Source organism: Hemicordylus capensis, chromosome 2, assembly GCF_027244095.1.
Source record: "Hemicordylus capensis ecotype Gifberg chromosome 2, rHemCap1.1.pri, whole genome shotgun sequence".
NCBI classification, from domain to species: domain Eukaryota; kingdom Metazoa; phylum Chordata; class Lepidosauria; order Squamata; family Cordylidae; genus Hemicordylus; species Hemicordylus capensis.
The window spans coordinates 264,884,079-264,902,491 of record NC_069658.1 but is presented as its reverse complement, the minus strand read 5'-3'; the positions used below and the strand labels follow the sequence as shown (position 1 = coordinate 264,902,491).

At 47.2% G+C, this 18,413-nt stretch overlaps 1 protein-coding gene across 1 annotated transcript; it reads left to right on the top strand.

Annotated features, from left to right (window-relative positions):
• Nucleotides 1–2,340: 2,340 nt before the first annotated feature.
• On the top strand, nucleotides 2,341–5,138 carry LOC128343977 (kyphoscoliosis peptidase-like). The gene is made up of 3 exons (XM_053293414.1): nucleotides 2,341–2,719; nucleotides 3,875–4,018; nucleotides 4,234–5,138. Exons 1-3 carry the CDS (start codon nucleotides 2,341–2,343, stop codon nucleotides 5,136–5,138), a joined length of 1,428 nt encoding a protein of 475 aa, XP_053149389.1.
• The last annotated feature ends 13,275 nt before the right edge of the window (nucleotides 5,139–18,413 follow it).

The following is an 18,413-nucleotide window of genomic DNA, read 5'->3' as shown; positions in this document are numbered from 1 at the left end:
CTTGACAGCACAATTTTACCTTTACTTTAATTATCCTGGAAACTGTAGTTTGGTTAATTGTATACTAAACATCCCTAAAGTTTAAGACAAGTACTATGAATATTATATACTCTTTTCAACAAAAGTTCTCATAGAAAAATAATACATAAAATGATACCCTGTTCCCAAAGGGCTCATAATCTAAAAAGAAATGGAAGGAAAGTTGCACCCTTCCTATCCTGCTAAAAATAAGAGAATAACCATTTAAAAAGATGCCTCATTAAATGTATGTATGTTGTGTGCACACGCGCACATGCACACACAAACACACACAGAGCATAAGGGTGAGTTGGCTGGGTTGTGCCGTCGAGTTCGTGTCAACTCCTAGCAACCACAGAGCCATATGGTTTTCTTGTCAGAATGCAGGAGTGGTTTACCAGTGCCTTCTCCTGCGCAGTATGAGATGATGCCTTTCAGCACCTTCCTATATTGCTGCTGCCCAATGAAGGAGTTTCCCATATTCTGGGAAACACACCAGCAGGGATTTGAACTAATGGTCTCCTGCTCCCTTGGCAGTTTGCTTCCCCACTGCATCATTAGGTGGCTAGCATAAGGGTAAAGGTAAAGTGTGCTGTCAAGTCGATTTCAACTCCTGGCACCCACAGAGCCCTGTGGTTTTCTTTGGTAGAATACAGGAGGGGTTTACTATTGCCTCCTCCCGTGCAGTATGAGATGATGCCCTTCAGCATCTTCCTATATCGCTGCTGCTCGATATAGGTGGGAAACATACCAGCGGGCATTCGAACCGACAACCTTCTGCTTGTTAGTCAAGCATTTCCCCGCTACGCCACTTAAGGTGGTAGTATAAGGGTAGTGAGGTAGAAATACATAAGATAGTGAGGTAGAAATACACTACAGATTGAATCTACAGGTTATGGGCAGGTGGGCTATGAATCTCTAACAGAAAATCTTAACATGACAGTAAACTGCTGTAAAACCCACCTAGGTTTCCGGTAGATGAGATATATCTTACTTATCTTGGAAGAAATGAAACTTCTTTAGCCCACTGCACCTTTTAACTGTGATCTTTGCCATAGGAACTTCCACTCGTCTCCTCTTTCACAGGGCATCTCTGTACCAAGAGTGGGTGACCCTCTATAGATAGCTGAGTATTTTGGAAAGTCCACTGGACATGATCCTCTGTATGGAGAACAACTGAGAAGCTCACACCTAAGAAGTGTGTGGATAGTGTAGAAAGATCTCCCCCACATTCAAATAAGCTGTATAGAAGAACCTAACATTGCATGCCCTTGTTCTGGTGAATGTCAGCCCCAATGAGCCCTGAACAGTCATGCTCTTGGCAATACTGTCAGCTCTTACAGCCCTAGGAAAATAATTATTTTGTGTAACAGGCCCAGAATCCAGTGGGGGGTTTTATATGTGAAGGAGGCACAGGGCTTAGTCTGGCTTCTTAATTTGAAATGTTAGGTTAAAAGGGGTTTAAGGCAGCAGAGCTTTGACAATCCCTGCACCTTAAATAATCTCCCAGAGCCCGCACCGGGCACATGCGGTGATTGTCCGCCCTATGCAGTGTAACCAGCTGCCCCTTATCCCGCTGGTCTGTTTTAGAGAAGCGGAGTCTTAGCGATACCGCGGCTGAGTCCATGGCTAGGTCGCGCTTCTGCACGACCCTTCCTGCCATGCCACGTGTCCCCTTGGGAAACGGCTCCCTGGCCCTGAAGGCCCTGTAGAAGGCCACCAGCGTCACCGCTCGGAACAAGGCCTCCTCCTAGGGGGAAGAGCATACCTCCCCCAGTCTCTGCACAGCACTCTGCAGCGCATCAGGTGTAATGGGCTGGCACTGGGCCGGCTGGGCCGGCGTCTCCCTGGCCCAGCCCTCCAGCATGTGCCGGACTCTGAAATCGCCCGAGTGGTCAGGCAACCCCCTGGCCTTTGCATAAAAGGCCAGTGCTGCCAAGTGCCCGGCCATGGTGCTCATCGCAAGCCCTCCAGCCCAGAGGTGCACCAAGTACTGCATCAGGTGCTCGGGGGGGGGGGGGGAGGCCAAGCCTGGCCAATCCCTGCCAGTAGCCTGAAGTGCTGGAAGGCTGCAACCCTCCTACTATAGGCTACCCGTGTCCTAGGTGCTATGGAGGCCTCGATTGCCCTGAGCGCCTCTACACTCCAAGGCTCCATAGCCCGACAGGCATCTTCTCGGGCCTTGGGGAGGTGTCGGGAGCCAGCTGCCAAAAGCGCTGCATCTGAAAATGAGACAGAGCATCTGCAAGATCGTTTTACGCTCCCGGCACATGCTGCGCTGTAAACAATATGTTATTGCACAGGCAAGCCAGTACTAGGCCCATGACCCTCGGGGATTTGGAGGTCTGTCAATTGACGACCTGCACCGTCGCCAGATTGTCGCACCAGAAGCTCACCGCCGAGTTGCGAAACTGGTCTGCCCAAATGTGCACGGCGACCACTATGGGGAATAGCTCGAGGAAAGTGAGGTCCCTCGTGATCCCCCGCTCCGCCCAGTCACATGGCCATCGCTCTGCGCACCACCTGCCCCTCAGATACAAGCCGAAGCCAAGGCCACCAGCTGCATCTGACTGCACCTGGAAGTCTGCTTCGAGGAGCTGTATCGCCCGCCAGAAGGAAACCCCGTTGAAGGAGTCCAGGAAGCACAACCACAGCCTCATGTCCTCCCTCATAGCTGCGGTCACCCTGATCCAAAAATGCGGTAGCCTGCACCCGGCCGCAGCGTCACAGAGACGCCGCAGGAACGGGCGGCCAGGGGCTACCACCCGACAGGCAAAATTGAGATGCCCAACCAGGGATTGCAGCTGGTGCAGCGTCACCTTTTTGGCCCGTTCACATGTCCTCAAAAGTACCTTCAAAGCTTCCAGCTTATCCCAGGGTAGCCGTGACAGATGCCCCTGGGTGTCTAACTCTATACCCAAGAACGTAAGCTTAGTGGACGGCCCCTCAGTCTTGTCCCTAGCCAAGGGCACTCCAAGCTCATGGCATAGGGCCACGGTGGGGGCGGTGGCTGAATAAGACCTGCGTGAAAACCAGAGCTCCGCACCCTGTAATGAGTTGTATTGGGGCACAGAAAAGCTACGGCCTGAGGAGTCCCTCCCCTAGTCACCCCCTGCCCAATTGGCTGGCCCTATGAAGGAGAAATCCCAGTTCCCGGGCTGCCCTCGCAGACCTTATCCCGGCCTGCCCAACCCCCTGAAACACGTCCCCCAAACCTGAGCCGGACCAGACCCGGCTTGCCGCTCTTTCACTTCGTCTGAAGTCCCATGCGATGATCCGTCTGGAGAGTGTGTGTGTGTGTGTGTGGGTGGGTGCAGTCGCCCTGCAGGCAGCCCAGGGAGGGAGCGCCGAGGAAACTGCCCCCAGGCAGGCGATCCTTGGCTACTAGCCCCCCCGGCGGTGAGGGGGGGTGCCCAGGGAGCCGGAGAGGTGGCTGTTGCAGTGGGTGGGAGGAGGGCCACCTGACACGGGCATGCGTTGAAGCCTGACTCTCAGCTAGGCCCTAATGGCCGGAGTGGAGGGCCACTACTACAGCTCCCAGGCAGGGGAGAAAAACCCCACGAGGCGGGCGGGCATTGAAGCCCGACTCTCCACCCAGCGCCGCCTCCCTGGCGGAGCGGGGGCAGTCGAAGGGGCCGCCCGCGGTGGCTGGCGGGAGCTGGATAGGCTGGCCCCCGCCGCCGACACAGCCGCCTGCGCGCCCTGAGGCGCTGCCGATCTGGGCTGCATGGGCCCGCAAAATGGCGCCCGGCATCTGCCGGGCTGGCCTAGCTTCGCCCCAGTGCTCGCTAGCGCTGGGCGAAGTCATAAGCAGGCGGGCCTCTGGCCTGACTCTCCACAATTGCCCCCTTGCCAGACGCTCCCTTCAGCCAGGCCATGTGCCTCGTGGCCCATCCAGAGCTCCTATCCAGCACATCCATCCTCTCCGAGATTGAGAGGCGGACTGAGCCGGCGCAGGTGCGCTGCCGGCTCCAAACTTCCGGTCCGCCCCCGGAAGTAGGTCGGGGCCAATCCTGAGCTGCTCCCAGCCCCACGTGCTCCTGGGTAAGGGGCTGGGACAAACCAGCCGCGCCGCAGAGGAGGCGGCGAGCGGCTTTCATCCCTGCACCTTAAATAATCTCCTTATGTAATGGCAGATGAGAATTCCTCAAGAAAGGCATTCATGGGATGGATTTTATAGCCATTAATTGAAGGAAACTTTTTTTTGTTTCACAGAAAATGGCAAAGCAACCATTTTCATTGAGAGCCGTTCCCCAGCACTCTTCCTATCCAAACTTAATGGGGTAAACGAACACAGTTTAATGACACTGCAGAGGTATGGAATGAAGCTGGAAATCTATCCCCAGAGGATTGGGACTCATAGTTTGGACATCTATGCCAAATCTTCCATAGACAAGAAAGAGGAGGAGTACAGTCATGTGTTAGAATATTCCCTGAAGTGCAGCTCTGTCAACAAAAGCATCCACTTGCCCAAAGCACTCATCCAGCCTGTGGGGCCCAGCTGGCACAGCGAAGAGAAAGGGATTCTGAGGGCCTCGCCCCTTGACCCAGTCATCCATACTGATGATGGGCGCTGTGTTGTCACTTTCACTCAGAGTGAAGACCTGGGTGTTTTTGCCACACTGGACTCTGATAACAGCAGCGTGCCAGATGCTACAAGGAGGCGACACATCTGGAAAACCTGCCGAGGAAACCAGGTGGAGTTAATGATTCACCTCCCCCATGCTGGTGACTTTGCTCTTCACATCTGGGCAAAGCAAACATCAGATCTGGATGGCAATCACTGTGCCCTCAGCTACCTCCTCTCCTGTCCAAATAAGAGTGTGAGCTGGTCAGTTTTCCCAAAGCGTTATGCCAACTGGGAGGACAACTATGAGCTGGTAGCACCTCTTTCTGGCATATTGCCAGCCAACTATGAGGTTCAGTTCAAGCTCAGGCTTCCTGGCATAGCCAAGGTCTCTGTTCAATGTGGAAAGATGTACCCACTGAGTCTCAGTCAAGAGGGCTTCTGGGAGGGAGCCTGTCTCACTTCTGGTGCCTCAAAGGTGCTTGTCTTGATGTCCAAAGATGCTGGTAATACCTTCTGGTACTTGCTGGAGTACAAAGTGGAGAGTCACTAAATCAGGGAGGGACTTCCTGCTCTTGTTTTTTTCAGTCACCTACTGAGCCTACATACCCATAAGAATAAGCCTGTTCCAAACATTCCTTCATACACTAGCATGAAACAAAATTCTCAGTGTGGCTATGCAGCGGCTGGAAAGGGGCTATACAGATAGAAACAGGCTCAGTTCTCAATGGGTATGCATAATTATCAGGGCAGGAAGCAAGTTATGTCACACTCACTGGTGAATCCTTGATTTTCTCATAAATAGAATCTAGAATAACGAAGAATCTGTGGTGTTGAGGCCAAAACCTTCACTTCTGAACCTGACCAACCCTCTTTGATCTTATAGTAGAGTGTAATGTGCCTTTTGTAATCTAAAAGCCATCCTTCCAATCACAACCCGCTTATCATTTTGCTAGTAACATAATATTCTAGGACCAAAGGTCTTCAATTTAGTTAAGAGAAGAATTAAGACTCTTTCAAATTCAGTCGTGATCCCCAAAGCTTGAAAATGATAAGTTAAGGCTTCCACTATATCTTGTGTGCATTGTAAGTAAGGAAAGACCTTGTGCAATCTCACATATTGTACCACTGGGCTTGGCTAAACAGAATGCGTCATGTCCATCAGGATTCACCCCAGCACCTCAGGATGAACGTGTGCTTGTGCAGAACTGTGTATTTTGGGTACTGTATGGCAATACCCAAGATACACTGTGCAACTGGCACACAAATATTCTCGTTCAGGTGGCAATCCTGTGTATGGGCTATACCACTTCAAACTGCAGCAGGGGCTCATCTACTTGAATAAATATCCTTGCGTACAAAAAATGTCTTGTAAACAGAAAACTAGATAAACAGGAAGCACGGTTCTAGCTTTACTTTAGGTACATAGGAAGCTGCCATATACTGAGTCAGACCATAGGTCCATCTTGCTCAGTACTGTCTACACAGACTGGCAGCAGCTTCTCCAAGGTTGCAGGCAGGAATCTCTCTCAGCCCTATCTTGGAGATGTCAGGGAGGGAACTTGGAGCCTAGATGCTCTTCCCAGAGCAGCTCCATCCCCTGAGGGGAATAACTTACAGCGCTCACACTTCTAGTCTCCCTTTCGTATGCAACCAGGGTGGATCCTGCTTAGCTTATGGGGAATTTCTCCCTGACATGTGTTGTATTCTATCCAGTATCTGTTTTGTTGTTCAGAAGTTCCTCCCAGTGGGTAGAGATTGTGGCGGGTGGAGTCAGAAAAGAAAAGGGAGGGGAAGGAAAAGGAGAAGGAGAAGATACAGTTGTTTCTGTAAAACTCTTAATTAAATCTATATAAGAATACTTTTTGTGACATGTTAGTTTTATATATGCAAGGAAAAGGGGGAAGGGAATGGGAAGTTATATGAGACCCTACCTGCAGTCTGAAGTGGTATGGTCCAGGCAAAGGTTGGCCATTTCAGTGAATACAGCCCTCAGAGGAAGTTCCTGAAGTATATACAATATATACAATAAATATATACAATAATTGTTAAAATACCACCACAGCTCTTACCTTAAAAGCATCAGTGCAGTGGAGAAGGAGCAATTTGTGATGTCCTCTTCTTCCTCACAAAACCCTCTGTGCCACCTGAAAATATGTCCCCAAGGATATGCAACCCTCAGGACATAATTTCAGGTTGCACAGAGGGCTTTCTGGAGAAGGGCAGGGCATCAGAAATTGCCCCTCCCGCACTGCACCAGTGCAGTTACTTGGGAAGTTCTGTTAGGCTGCTGTCTTCCTGGTGTGTCCTTGCTCTGTTTGTCAGCCCTTAATTTTAAGGTTTTAACATTCTGATTTTATTGTAATTGCTTATTATACTCCATCTGGAGATTGTGTGATTAACTGTACAGAAATGTAATAAATGAATAAATGAAATGAATAAAGACTAAATGAAAGGTGCAGCTGAGTAGTACGCAGGGTTGCCGACTCTGACTGAATCTCTTCCTGGCAATCCCCCCTCCCCCCCAAAAAATTTCTTCCAATAGTTTTCACAATATTAAGGTATCAAAATCTCCAGAATTGCTGGCAATAGCAATAGTCCCCTGGATCTTGATGCTGATTCTTGATGCTGATTCTTGGAAACTCCAATCTAATCCTGAAGGATTAGCAACACTAGCTGTACACTGGAAATCTTGAAAACATCTACACCTCCAGACAGATACATTATGATTTCAGAAGGTGGGTGGGTGGAACTCTAATTACATTTTTATTGCTGCCAAGCAAACATGCTTCTGTGTTGCTGGCTGGATAGATTACAACTGAAACAGAAACTGAAAAGCAGGGGAATCCCAAGGGGTGGAGTATATAGTAAATATTCAGATAGTAAGTTTGAATATTTGACAGTTCAAGGATCATGTTATTATGCAGGATGTTTATAATGCTTCCCTCATAAGCACAAAGCAATCTTATGTAGATTAAACTAAGACTTTATTCAGAAAACAATTCCTTTTTCTCCTTCTCCTTTCCCTCCTATTCCTTTTTGACTCCACCCCCTACGTTGTCTACATACAGGATTCCCCACGAGGACAAACTTCTAATTAACAAAACATAAATGTTTGCTAGATAGAATACAACAATGTTTTTTCAGGATCTCTTAGGTAATCATTGGGTGATGGAGATAATGAAAAAACTGCCCTGAGGGGAAATTATCCTGAGTGAGCAGACATATTTCCAGAAGTAAAAAGGTCTTTTGCAGTGAGTGGAGAGAAGCAGAAATTGCTCTGCGCCCCCACTCCGCTGCACATGAAGCCGTTCTGCAGGGACGCTAAAGGCTCTTAGAGAAGGTGCAGCCCTTCTCCTGTTGAGTTACTGCTGTGCAGAAAGTGGACCAGTGAAAATAGCTCCCTCCTTCCCCTGGGCACTTTCCAGATTATACCCTGCAATGGGGTCACATAGTATCTCGGAAGTGTGCTTCCACACTTCCTAGGTTGTGACACCGCAGTTCCTATGCTGACAGCAGGGTGCCATTCAGATTTCCAATGCCTTGTTTCGAATTTAATTGCTGAGATATAGTGCCATGATGTTGTATATCCAGCGTAAGAAAGTTGCTGTTTTTTCGGGTTGTTCGTTTCCGTGAGACTGCTCCCCCTGCTGTTTATGTTCGGCTGAGCTTGGAGAAGCTCCTCTATGCAAGGATGCAGCTCTGTTGTGTTTTTAGATAGCTGCTCTTCATGCTTGTACTAACCTTCCCTCAGCTATGTCCATGGTGGCTCTGGCTGCTTCTGTCCCACCATTCAAGACATTCATTGAACGGAATCCTCCTTGTGTTGGGGGGAAATGGAGAAGCATCTTCCTGTACATAAGGAGTGTGTGACCAGTGAAAGCGAAGGATTTCTCCTGAATAACCTACCCAAACAGGAGTATGTAATACTGCATGTCCTTTTAAGTCTGAATGCAAAGCCACATGAGCAGTGGTCAACTGGTTTCTGCACCGCAGTAGGCATGTATCCATTCTGTGAGCCAGGAAGTAGCAGAAAGTGGGTCAGTTCTCATAGGCCCAGGAATATAATCCTTTCTGTGTAACAAACTGAGAATTCAGTGGGCCTTTCAATATGCAAAGAAATTCTGGTACATGCTGAAGCATGGTCCTGTGTTTAAAAAAAAATCAATTCAGTTTTCCTGAGATTAGTTGCTGACGTCACCATAATAGGGTGAGATCAGCTAACAGCACCTCTTCAGGGGGGGAAACAGGCCCCATCACCTGAACAGAAGAATGGTTCCTCAAGCTTCTTGATTTGCCCCAAGGACTTTTTAAAAAAAAGCTAAAAGAAGTCTTTGCTCTTTTTGGAAAGGAATAGGATTGCAAAGGAACAGAACAAGATTGGATTGGGAAATACTGGCTGGTTCACTGAAGTGCTGACCAAGCTGCCTTTGGGACACAGCTCTCTAGGCTTGCTTCCCTGGGAGTTTAGCAGCATGCACTGCTAGGCTCCTGCACCCAAGCGCTACCAGCCACCATCCTTTTCCCTTAGAGTCGAAATCACTGGGCTTCTCAGCCCTGTTGAGACATTGGGACACAGGAACCAGAATCTCAACAAACCCTAAGCTGGAGTGTGCCTTCCATGAGACGTATGTACTGCCCTGGCCATTTCAGACCCCGGAATCTCTGGAAACGGGTGGAGCCAGAATTGTGTCCATGTATTCAAAGAACACGTGCCCTGAGGATTGGGCTGCTGAGAAGTGGGGCCAAGACTGGGGCAACATACCTCCTGGTGCATATTTGCACCTCTGCCTCCAACAGGAGCAAGCGCCCTGCCCTCTGCACTGCTGATCATAGCCCCTGCATGTCGGTTGAGATACTATCAAGCTATTGGACAGGGCAAGAGGGCCGGGGCTGGCACCTGTTCTGCTTGGCGGAGGAAGCAAGGGAAGCAGCACCTACCACTTTGGCTGGGCCATGGGCAATGGCCAGAACACGTGCCTGCTTCTTGTAGCTGGAGGAGCGGGCGAAGCAGCACCCAATGTGATCACCCATTCGGTGGGGTCATGGGGCATGGCCAGGCTGGGCACTTGCCTCGCAGTGGCGGGAGGGCAGGAGGAGGAGGGCCACCTTGTCTTTATGGGCTCTGAGCTCACTTCAAGATAAGTGTGATTAAGATCTCAGCCATCTGCTTCAGTTTCAGAACAATCAGATGCATTGCTCAGAAGTACACAATGCTCCGCAGCTGCCCCGCAGCACCAAAAACTTCACTAATTCTAGCCACCATGTGCGCGGCAGGGGTGGGGTGTGTGTGGGGTGGTGAGACAAGCAGGCCTCCCCCACCCTTGTGGAGGTGGTGGGCGGAGTGGAAGCGGCCGCTAGGCCTGACTGTTTGGCCCAGCAGCCCTTGAGAACCGCGAGGAACTCTGGCGCACCTGTGCAGTTAGCATAGAGTGTCACAAGCCCGCGATGTCACGGGCTTGCAACACTCTATTCTAATTGCTCAGGCACACCGGAGCGCCCTGCAGTTCTCAAGGGCAGCTCTGCCCAACAGTCAGGCCCAGCAGTCGCTCCCGCTCCACCCACCACCACTGCCACGGGGGTGGGGGAGGCCTGCTTGGCTCACCCCCCCCACACACACACACCGTCCGCGCATACGGTGGCTAGTGAAGTTTTTGGCGCCGTGGAGCAGCAGCAGGGTGGGCCTGGGGTGGCAGCAGGAGGCCCCCCTAGACCTTGGAGACCACGGAACGGGGTCATTTCTTTCCAAGAGGTTGAGTTGTCTGCAAGGGATTTTCAAGGTAAGTAAAATAAATAAAAAATAAATACATAAAAGTACACTGCGGTGGAATGTCACTGCCAGTGACCAGTTCTGTTGGCAAAGAGAAGGGGACTATAAGACTCAAACTGCATCTTCTATTAAGCATGTTATCGATCTTTGTGTCAAGGACAGCTAGGGTAACATCTATTTCAAATGGAGATACGTAGGAAGATTTATCAGGTTGTGTTCTAGTCACAGTTTCCCTTAAATCAGGGGTGGTGCTATAATTGGGTAGATGTGTTCTAAGAACGTGAGCCACTGCTCTTGATTCCCTGCTGGCTGACCAGCCACTCCTGCTGCCGCCGCTTGCCACATTGACCTGCAGGTTGCCGTCCGTCCTGCCCACCCACGCACTCACGCACTCGCTCTCTCTCACATTTAGTTATTATTATTTTTCAATGTAAACCACTTTGAGAAAGTCATTTGTTTTGATGGCAAGCAAAACACAAGTGTGTGTGTGAGGGGAATACACTCTTATATGCAGGCAGCACAAGCTGCATCAAATTCTCAGAGGCACGTTCCAGAATGGACACTACAACAGAATCACTACGTGTCCATTAAGTGTGCTTCTGAACTACCTGTGTTTTGACATTGCAGTCCCTGCGCTGTCAGCAAGGTGCCGTTCACATTTCCAATGCCGCCTTTGGAGTGTTATTGCTGCATTACAGTCCTATAAGGTCCCATGTGCGGCATTAAAAAAAAAAAAAGGAAAAATAAGAAAAACAGAAGGAATAGAACTGCCCAGTTGAAGCAACATCAAGAACGTGGAAGAGAAAGAACATTAGAAATACATTGCACATGGGCATTCTCCAGGCGGATAACATTGCACACACTGAAGTTAAAAGAAAAATTGGAAGTGAATACATCAGGAGAGTTAGAAAAATCCTAAAGTCCAAACTCAATGGCAGGAACACCATACAAGCCATAAACACCTGGGCTATACCTGTTATCAGATACACTGCAGGAATAATAGACTGGACCCAGGCAGAGCTAGAGACGCTAGATCGTAAGACCAGGAAAATCATGACCATCAATCATGCTCTGCACCCCCGCAGTGATGTAGATAGGCTATACCTCCCTCACAGCTCAGGTGGAAGAGGAATGCTGCAAGTCCATCAAACAGTAGAGGAGTAGAAAAGAGGCCTTGAAGAATATATAAAGGACAGTGAAGAAGATGCACTTCAAATGGTCAATAATGAGAAACTATTCAACACCAATGAAAGAAAGCAGGCCTACAAGAAAGAACAAGTCAAGAACCGAGCAGAAAAATGGAAAAAGAAGCCACTGCATGGTCAATATTTGCACAATATAAGTGGAAAATCAGACATCACCAAGACCTGGCAATGGCTTAAGAATGGCAACTTGAAGAAAGAAACAGAGGGTTTAATACTGGCTGCACAAGAACAGGCACTAAGAACAAATGCAATAAGAGCAAGCGTGGTGTAGTGGTTAGAGTGCTGGACTTGGACTGGGGAGACCAGAGTTCAAATCCCCATTCAGCCATAATACTAGCTGGGTGACTCTGGGCCAGTCACTTCTCTCTCAGCCTAGCCTACTTCACAGGGTTGTTGTGAAAGAGAAACTTAAGTATGTAGTACACTGCTCTGGGCTCCTTGGAGGAAGAGCGGGATATAAATGTAGTAGTAGTAATAATAATAATAATAATAATAATAATAAAGTAGAAAAATCCACAACAAACAGCAAGTGCCGCCTTTGTAAAGAAGCAGATGAAACAGTGGACCACCTAATCAGCTGTTGTAAAAAGATCGCACAGACTGACTACAAATAAAGGCATGACAAGGTAGCAGGGATGATACACTGGAACATCTGCAAAAAATACAAGCTACCTGTAGCCAAAAATTGGTGGGACCATACAATTAAAAAAGTTGTCGAAAATGAAGATGCAAAAATATTATGGGACCTGCGACGACAAACAGACAAACATCTGCCACACAATACACCAGATATAACTGTAGTCAAGAAGAAAGAAAAACAAGTTAAAATAATCATTTAGCAATACCAGGGGATAGCAGAACAGAAGAAAAAGAAATGGAAAAAATCACCAAATACAAAGATCTACAAATTGAAATTGAAAGGCTGTGGCAGAAAAAGACCAAAATAATCCCAGTGGTAATTGGCGCCCTAGGTGCAATTCCAAAAGACCTTGAAGAGCACCTCAACACCATAGGGGCCACAGAAATCACCACCAGCCAATTACAAAAAGCAGTTTTACTGGGAACAGCCTATATTCTGCGACAATATCTATAACAATTGACAATAAAATTCAGCCATCCCAGGTCCTTGGGAAGGATTTGATGTCTGGATAAAACAAACCAGTCAACAACACCTGTCTGACTGTGTAAATAAATAAATAAATAAATAATATAGGCAATGCAAGGATTTGAACAATCAATTTATGACGGCTTTCCCATCTAGCTGAAAATCCAGAGGAGGAATGGCTTTTTGTGGCTCTTTGTCTCGCACTCAGCAGATCCTGCTGGCAATCTTCTGCTTCCCGCTGTTTCCTTGCTATTTCTTCTACCTATGTAAGCAGAAAATGTGCTTAATCCCACCTGCTTATATATACCACTATGTTCCAGTGCAAACCTGCTTGGGTCCATATATTTGGAGACCAATATCTCAGGTTATGCTTGTGCTGCAGACTGCCCAATGACAAATCTGCACAGGGCATATCTACCCCACAGACTTAAACTGACTTAATAGTCCCTCTTCTCAGAGAATACTAGCTCTGTGATGGGGTAGGGATATTAGGGATATTTACATATTATGTTTTTATGTCTGTCTAAATGCGTTCACATGAATGTTATATTTGTATATCAATATGTACATTCACATTTTAGTGTAAGCGACTGTACTGCATTCATGTTTAAACCCAGTATAAGGACTGGACTGAATGAATGTACACGCAGACTCACCATTCCCTCCGGACTTCCGGGCAGAAGTCCAGTCCCCTGCAGGTCTTGAGGCCCCCAAATTCTTTCTCGAGTACGGAAGAGTGCTGGGCTGCGGGTGGTGCCGTGCTGGCGCTGGCCTGGTGCTGTGCTGCCCTGCCCCTGGTCCGCCCATGTCAATCACGCTGCACAACCATGCCTGGAGGGAGGGAAAGGTGGTTCAAGTGGCAGAGGACGTAATGTGGGTTCTTTGGCGGGGAGGAAGAGGGGAAGAGAGAGGGATTCCTTGGTATTATGGGCTGTAATGTTAAGTATACAGAGGCTTTGCTTGCTGGTGTGGCATAATATCATCCCACCATGCCAATGTAGGAGGTTACTTTGGCCTAAAGATATCAAATAAGCTTTCTGAACTTGCAACAAAACCTGTTAGATGCCAATAAGGCAAAGTTGTATTCCATGTGACATGGCTGGGGCCCAGGCAGGAGGCAGAAGGACAGGGGTGGAAACTTGGAGAGGAGCCTTGTTCAGTGTCAGACTTGCCCTTGTGAATGGAAATTTAACAGTTATTTCTCTGTAGACTTTGTGTGGAGTAAGGAGAAAAAAGTGAAGCCTGACACCTTTGGTAAGTGACAATATAAATCCTGTTCATTTTCCTTTCTGCTATATATTGGATGTTCCGTGTAAACACAGAGTGTAAATCACTTTCTCCAGTGGTCTGGACCTTTCTAATTGTTGATCAGCTATGACTTGTGACTCTATTCTTGGAGATACAAGAAAAATACTAACTAATAACAATTCTAGTAGTTTTACACTTGTCGCGCCAAGCAGCAATGCAAGTGTAAAGCTACTAGAATTGTTATTAGTTAGTAATTTTCTTGTCCAACAGATGAAACAGCATTATGTTGAGTCATGGTATTGAGATCTGGAAAACCCATTAACTTCAGATGTGAACATCAGTTAACTTCAGATGTGGACAGAAGCTGACGCATCAAGTCCTTGTGTGGCTCCACCTCTGATCTTCCAAATTTCTCAGGCTATGAGGAAGGGGTACCAGGTTCTGCCCTGTCTGTCCCATCAGGGCATTTTTTTAAAAATGGAAGTTGACAGCCTCATTTATAGGGATGTGCACGAAACAGATTTTGCGTTTTTGTTTCAGCTCAAAATGAAATGCAAAACGGCTAAAACGTTTCATCGAAACAGTTGTCAAACCAGCTGTTTTGACAAAATAAGTTGAAACATTTTGAGTGTTTTGGCCATAGGGAACCATTGGGAAACTCAAAACACCCCATTGTTCCCCATGGGTAGCCTCTAGGGACACCAAAGTGGGCTGTGTGGTAGGGCATGATGGGTAATACCTACCACCCAACCCACAAAAGAAATGGGCAAGTGGGTGATTTTTAACAAATTTTAAACCTTTTCCCCAAATCATAATAGGATCTTGGAGGTTTGAGAGAAAGATACTGCTTAAAATTGTCCACTTGCCCATTTCTTTTGTAGATTGGGTGGTTGGGTTGCCCTACCACACAACCCACTTTGGTGTCCCTAGAAGCTACCCATGGGGAACAATGGGGTGTTTTGAGTATCCCCATTATTCCCTATGGCCCATACAAGCTGCACTCACGGAGTGCACACAAGTCTTACATTGACATTTGCAATGCATTTTGCAACCCTGCCACGAAAAAGGCTGCAGAAGCACACAGTCAAAGGGAATCTGTCCTTTATTTATTTATTTTATTTATTTTTACATTTCTATACCGCCTTTCGTTAAAAACAACCCCAAGGCGGTTTACAAAAATTAAAACATACAATAAAAAAGCAGTAAAAACATCAAGCTAAAAACATATAAAAACAGGCATAAAAACAATACAACAGATAAAAACACACCAAAGCAGCAGTAAAAACGATTATGTAAAAGCCTGGGTAAAAAGCCAAGTCTTTACAAGCTTTCTAAAAGCTGTGATGGAGTCCGAGGAATGAATGGCCACTGGGAGAGCATTCCAGAGTCTGGGGGCAGCAACAGAGAAGGCCCTGTCCCGAGTGCATGACAGCCGGGCCTCTCTCATTGTCGGCACCCGGAGCAGGGCCCCCTCAGATGTCCTCGTCAAGCAGGCAGCAACCCTTGGGAGCAGGTGGTCCCTCAAATACCCCAGGCCCAAACCGTTAAGGGCTTTAAAGGTCAAAACCAGCACCTTGAATTGGACCCGGAAACGAACCGGCAGCCAGTGCAGCTCTTTCAAAATGGGGTTGATATGTTCCCAACGGGCAGCTCCGGATAAAACCCTCGCTGCCGCGTTTTGCACTAGCTGCAGTTTCCGGATATTCTTCAAGGGCAGCCCCACGTAGAGTGCGTTACAGTAATCCAGCCGCGACGTGACTAAGGCGTGGGTAACCGTGGCCAGATCTGCCTTCTCGAGAAAGGGACGCAGCTGGCGCACTAGCCGAAGCCGTGCAAAGGCACCCCTGGCCACCGCCTCCACCTGAGCTTCCAAAAGCAATACAGAACACACATTTCAAACACAGTCCAAAAATGCCCCCAAAAGAATCACTGAACTAGAATCCACTGCCAGCCACAGTGCCTGCTCTGCCATAACATCATTGGCACAAATTGCTCTCTTTTACACAATTATGACTCCTTACTTCCTAGCATTGCAACAGCTGCCACAGCAGCACCCTTAGAAACAAGCACAGCCATAAGCTCAACTACAGCTTCAGCCACATTTTGACCTTGCAGTGTAGATTGCAGAGCAGACCAGAGCAGTGAGTGAAGTACAAGTTCGTCTCAAGGCCAGACATGGAGCTCATCACAACAATAAACAAGAAATATTACAGAGAGCAAGAGAGCTGCCACTGTCAATTTCTCACCACAACAAAATCTCACAAACAAGCCAAACCACAACTCAAGGAAGGAAGGCACCCAAGTTTTGCCTCTGAGATCCAGCAAAACCAGAGAGTTATAACAGTGATAGAACATCATATTATACTCAGTGCTGAAAAAAGAAAACCACAGAATCAAACTTACTTTCCTCCTCTCCTGATGTATCCTCTTCAAGAGAGGCGTAAGGGCTCTCTTTGCCTCCCAGTCCCTTTGAATACATTTTGAAACTCCCTCCTTTTTTATCCCCCTTTTTATCCTCCTTTTTTATCCCTCCCCCAGCCAATGGGGGCACAGTTGCTCATTATTTGTATAACAAGCCAACCAAGAAGCAAGGAGATTGCAAGCCAATCAGAAGCCAGTGCCAGAAAACCAATCAGCAAGGGAGGGGGAGGCCTCCAAAATGGTGCTTGAAATGTTGAAACATTTTGATTGAAATGGGGTTGTTTTCTTCCAAGCTCAAAATATACCCTTTATTTAGATGGTGATTTGTTTCGAGTCGAATCATTCTGCACATCCCATCTCATTTACAACATTATATGCATATGTCCTTCACTCTGTTCCATTTGGAGGTGGCGAGATTTCAGTGGGAACGTGGATCTATCTAGTGAAGCTTTCTAGCCTTGGGCTGAATTCACTTTTTGATGTCCTGCCTTTTAAATTTCTGTCTCAGGTCAGAGGGTGCCAAGGAGGGCACTGTAAACAGCCAGAAGACAGTCAATAAAACTGATGTCTGAGGGTAGGGACTGAATGGGTGGAATTTTCCAGATGGGGTGTTAGTGGAACAGGGTTTTCTTGTGGACTCAGACTAAGTGTGCTTTATTTGAATTTCTCTGAAGAGTGAAGGATGCCTCATTCTAACTGGGTAGATTTTTGTCTGGGTAGCTTTCGCCCCACCCCCACCCCCAATGAGCAAAGAGTCATGGTGCCATCTCTGGAGAATCTGAGTCATTTACATCTCCAGTAGTGCTCAAAGGAAAGCTAAAGACCAACTGGAATGTTTTTAGAAGCTTGCATGAAACCAATGGTGGCCTGAATCTCACAATACCAGTTGGCTGTAAACATCACTACCAACTCAGGGCAAGACATGGGATAATCCTTCAGAAGATTATTTGGGTCAAGAATTGGAAAAGGTTTGGTAGCTCTAGTTGATCTCTTTTCCATATCACAGATAATTCCTTTTCTCCGGAAATGCAGTTGTCCTTAGCTATGGAGAGTTCTACTATCATTCTTCCAATCTAATTAATAGCACCCAGAGGCGTATCTAGGGAAAATAGTGCCTAGGGCAAACACTGAAATTGCGCCCCCTGTCCAAACATCTGACACCCATCTTTCAGATAACTTTACCGTAATATCAGCTCAAAAATACAAGTCAAGCTCGTTAATCTTTTAATATTTCAAAAACTATTCAGCAGTGGATGTAGCCAGACCAAAAAATGCTGGAAAACTACATGAAATACCCAAATACTATGTGGAGGTGTACTTGGAAAACTAAACAGAAGTGCCTGTCTAATTCTCTACTATGCATTGTAGCATCACTATTACATAAGTTTTAAAATTAAATGGAGAATTTGACTTTTCCCAGATACTCTGAAAATAATTAAAGGATATGCAGAGTAAACTGTGTCACTGCTTGGAATATATTCTAGTATTTCAGAAAGACAGTTAAAATGAGAGAAAGAGAGCAAGAAACTCCCAGTGGGCCTTAATATAAAGGATTTAACACTGATTCAAAGACAAACTCACCATTAATAGTCATATTATTAAGACATCACATTTAACTCACTTATCATAAGAGCAAATGAATACAATCCTAGCTCATAAGCTTCAGCTCAGTATTCACAAGCCCTGATTCTCTGTACATAGTGCCAATCTGAATATGTGCACAGTGTCTTATATCATTAAAAAAAAAAAAAACTTTTTACCTGTAGCCCCTTCAGGGGGCTTTCTAAAGGCTGTGGGGGCATGGGGGGTCTGCAAAGGTTTCCCCTCCCCCCGCTGGCCTCTAGGGCCTTGCAGGGACAATTTGAGCACGTGCGGTGGCCATTTTTAAAAATAATCTTTTTTTTAAAAAAATGGCCGCTGAAAACAAAATGGCCACCGTGTGTGCTCAAATGGGCTCTGCAAGGCCTGCATGGCCTAGGGCCTCACAGAGGCCATTTGAACATGCGTGGTGGCCATTTCCCCCCAGCAGCCATTTTAAAAATAATAATTTTACAAATGGCGCCCCCTTCAAGTGGCACC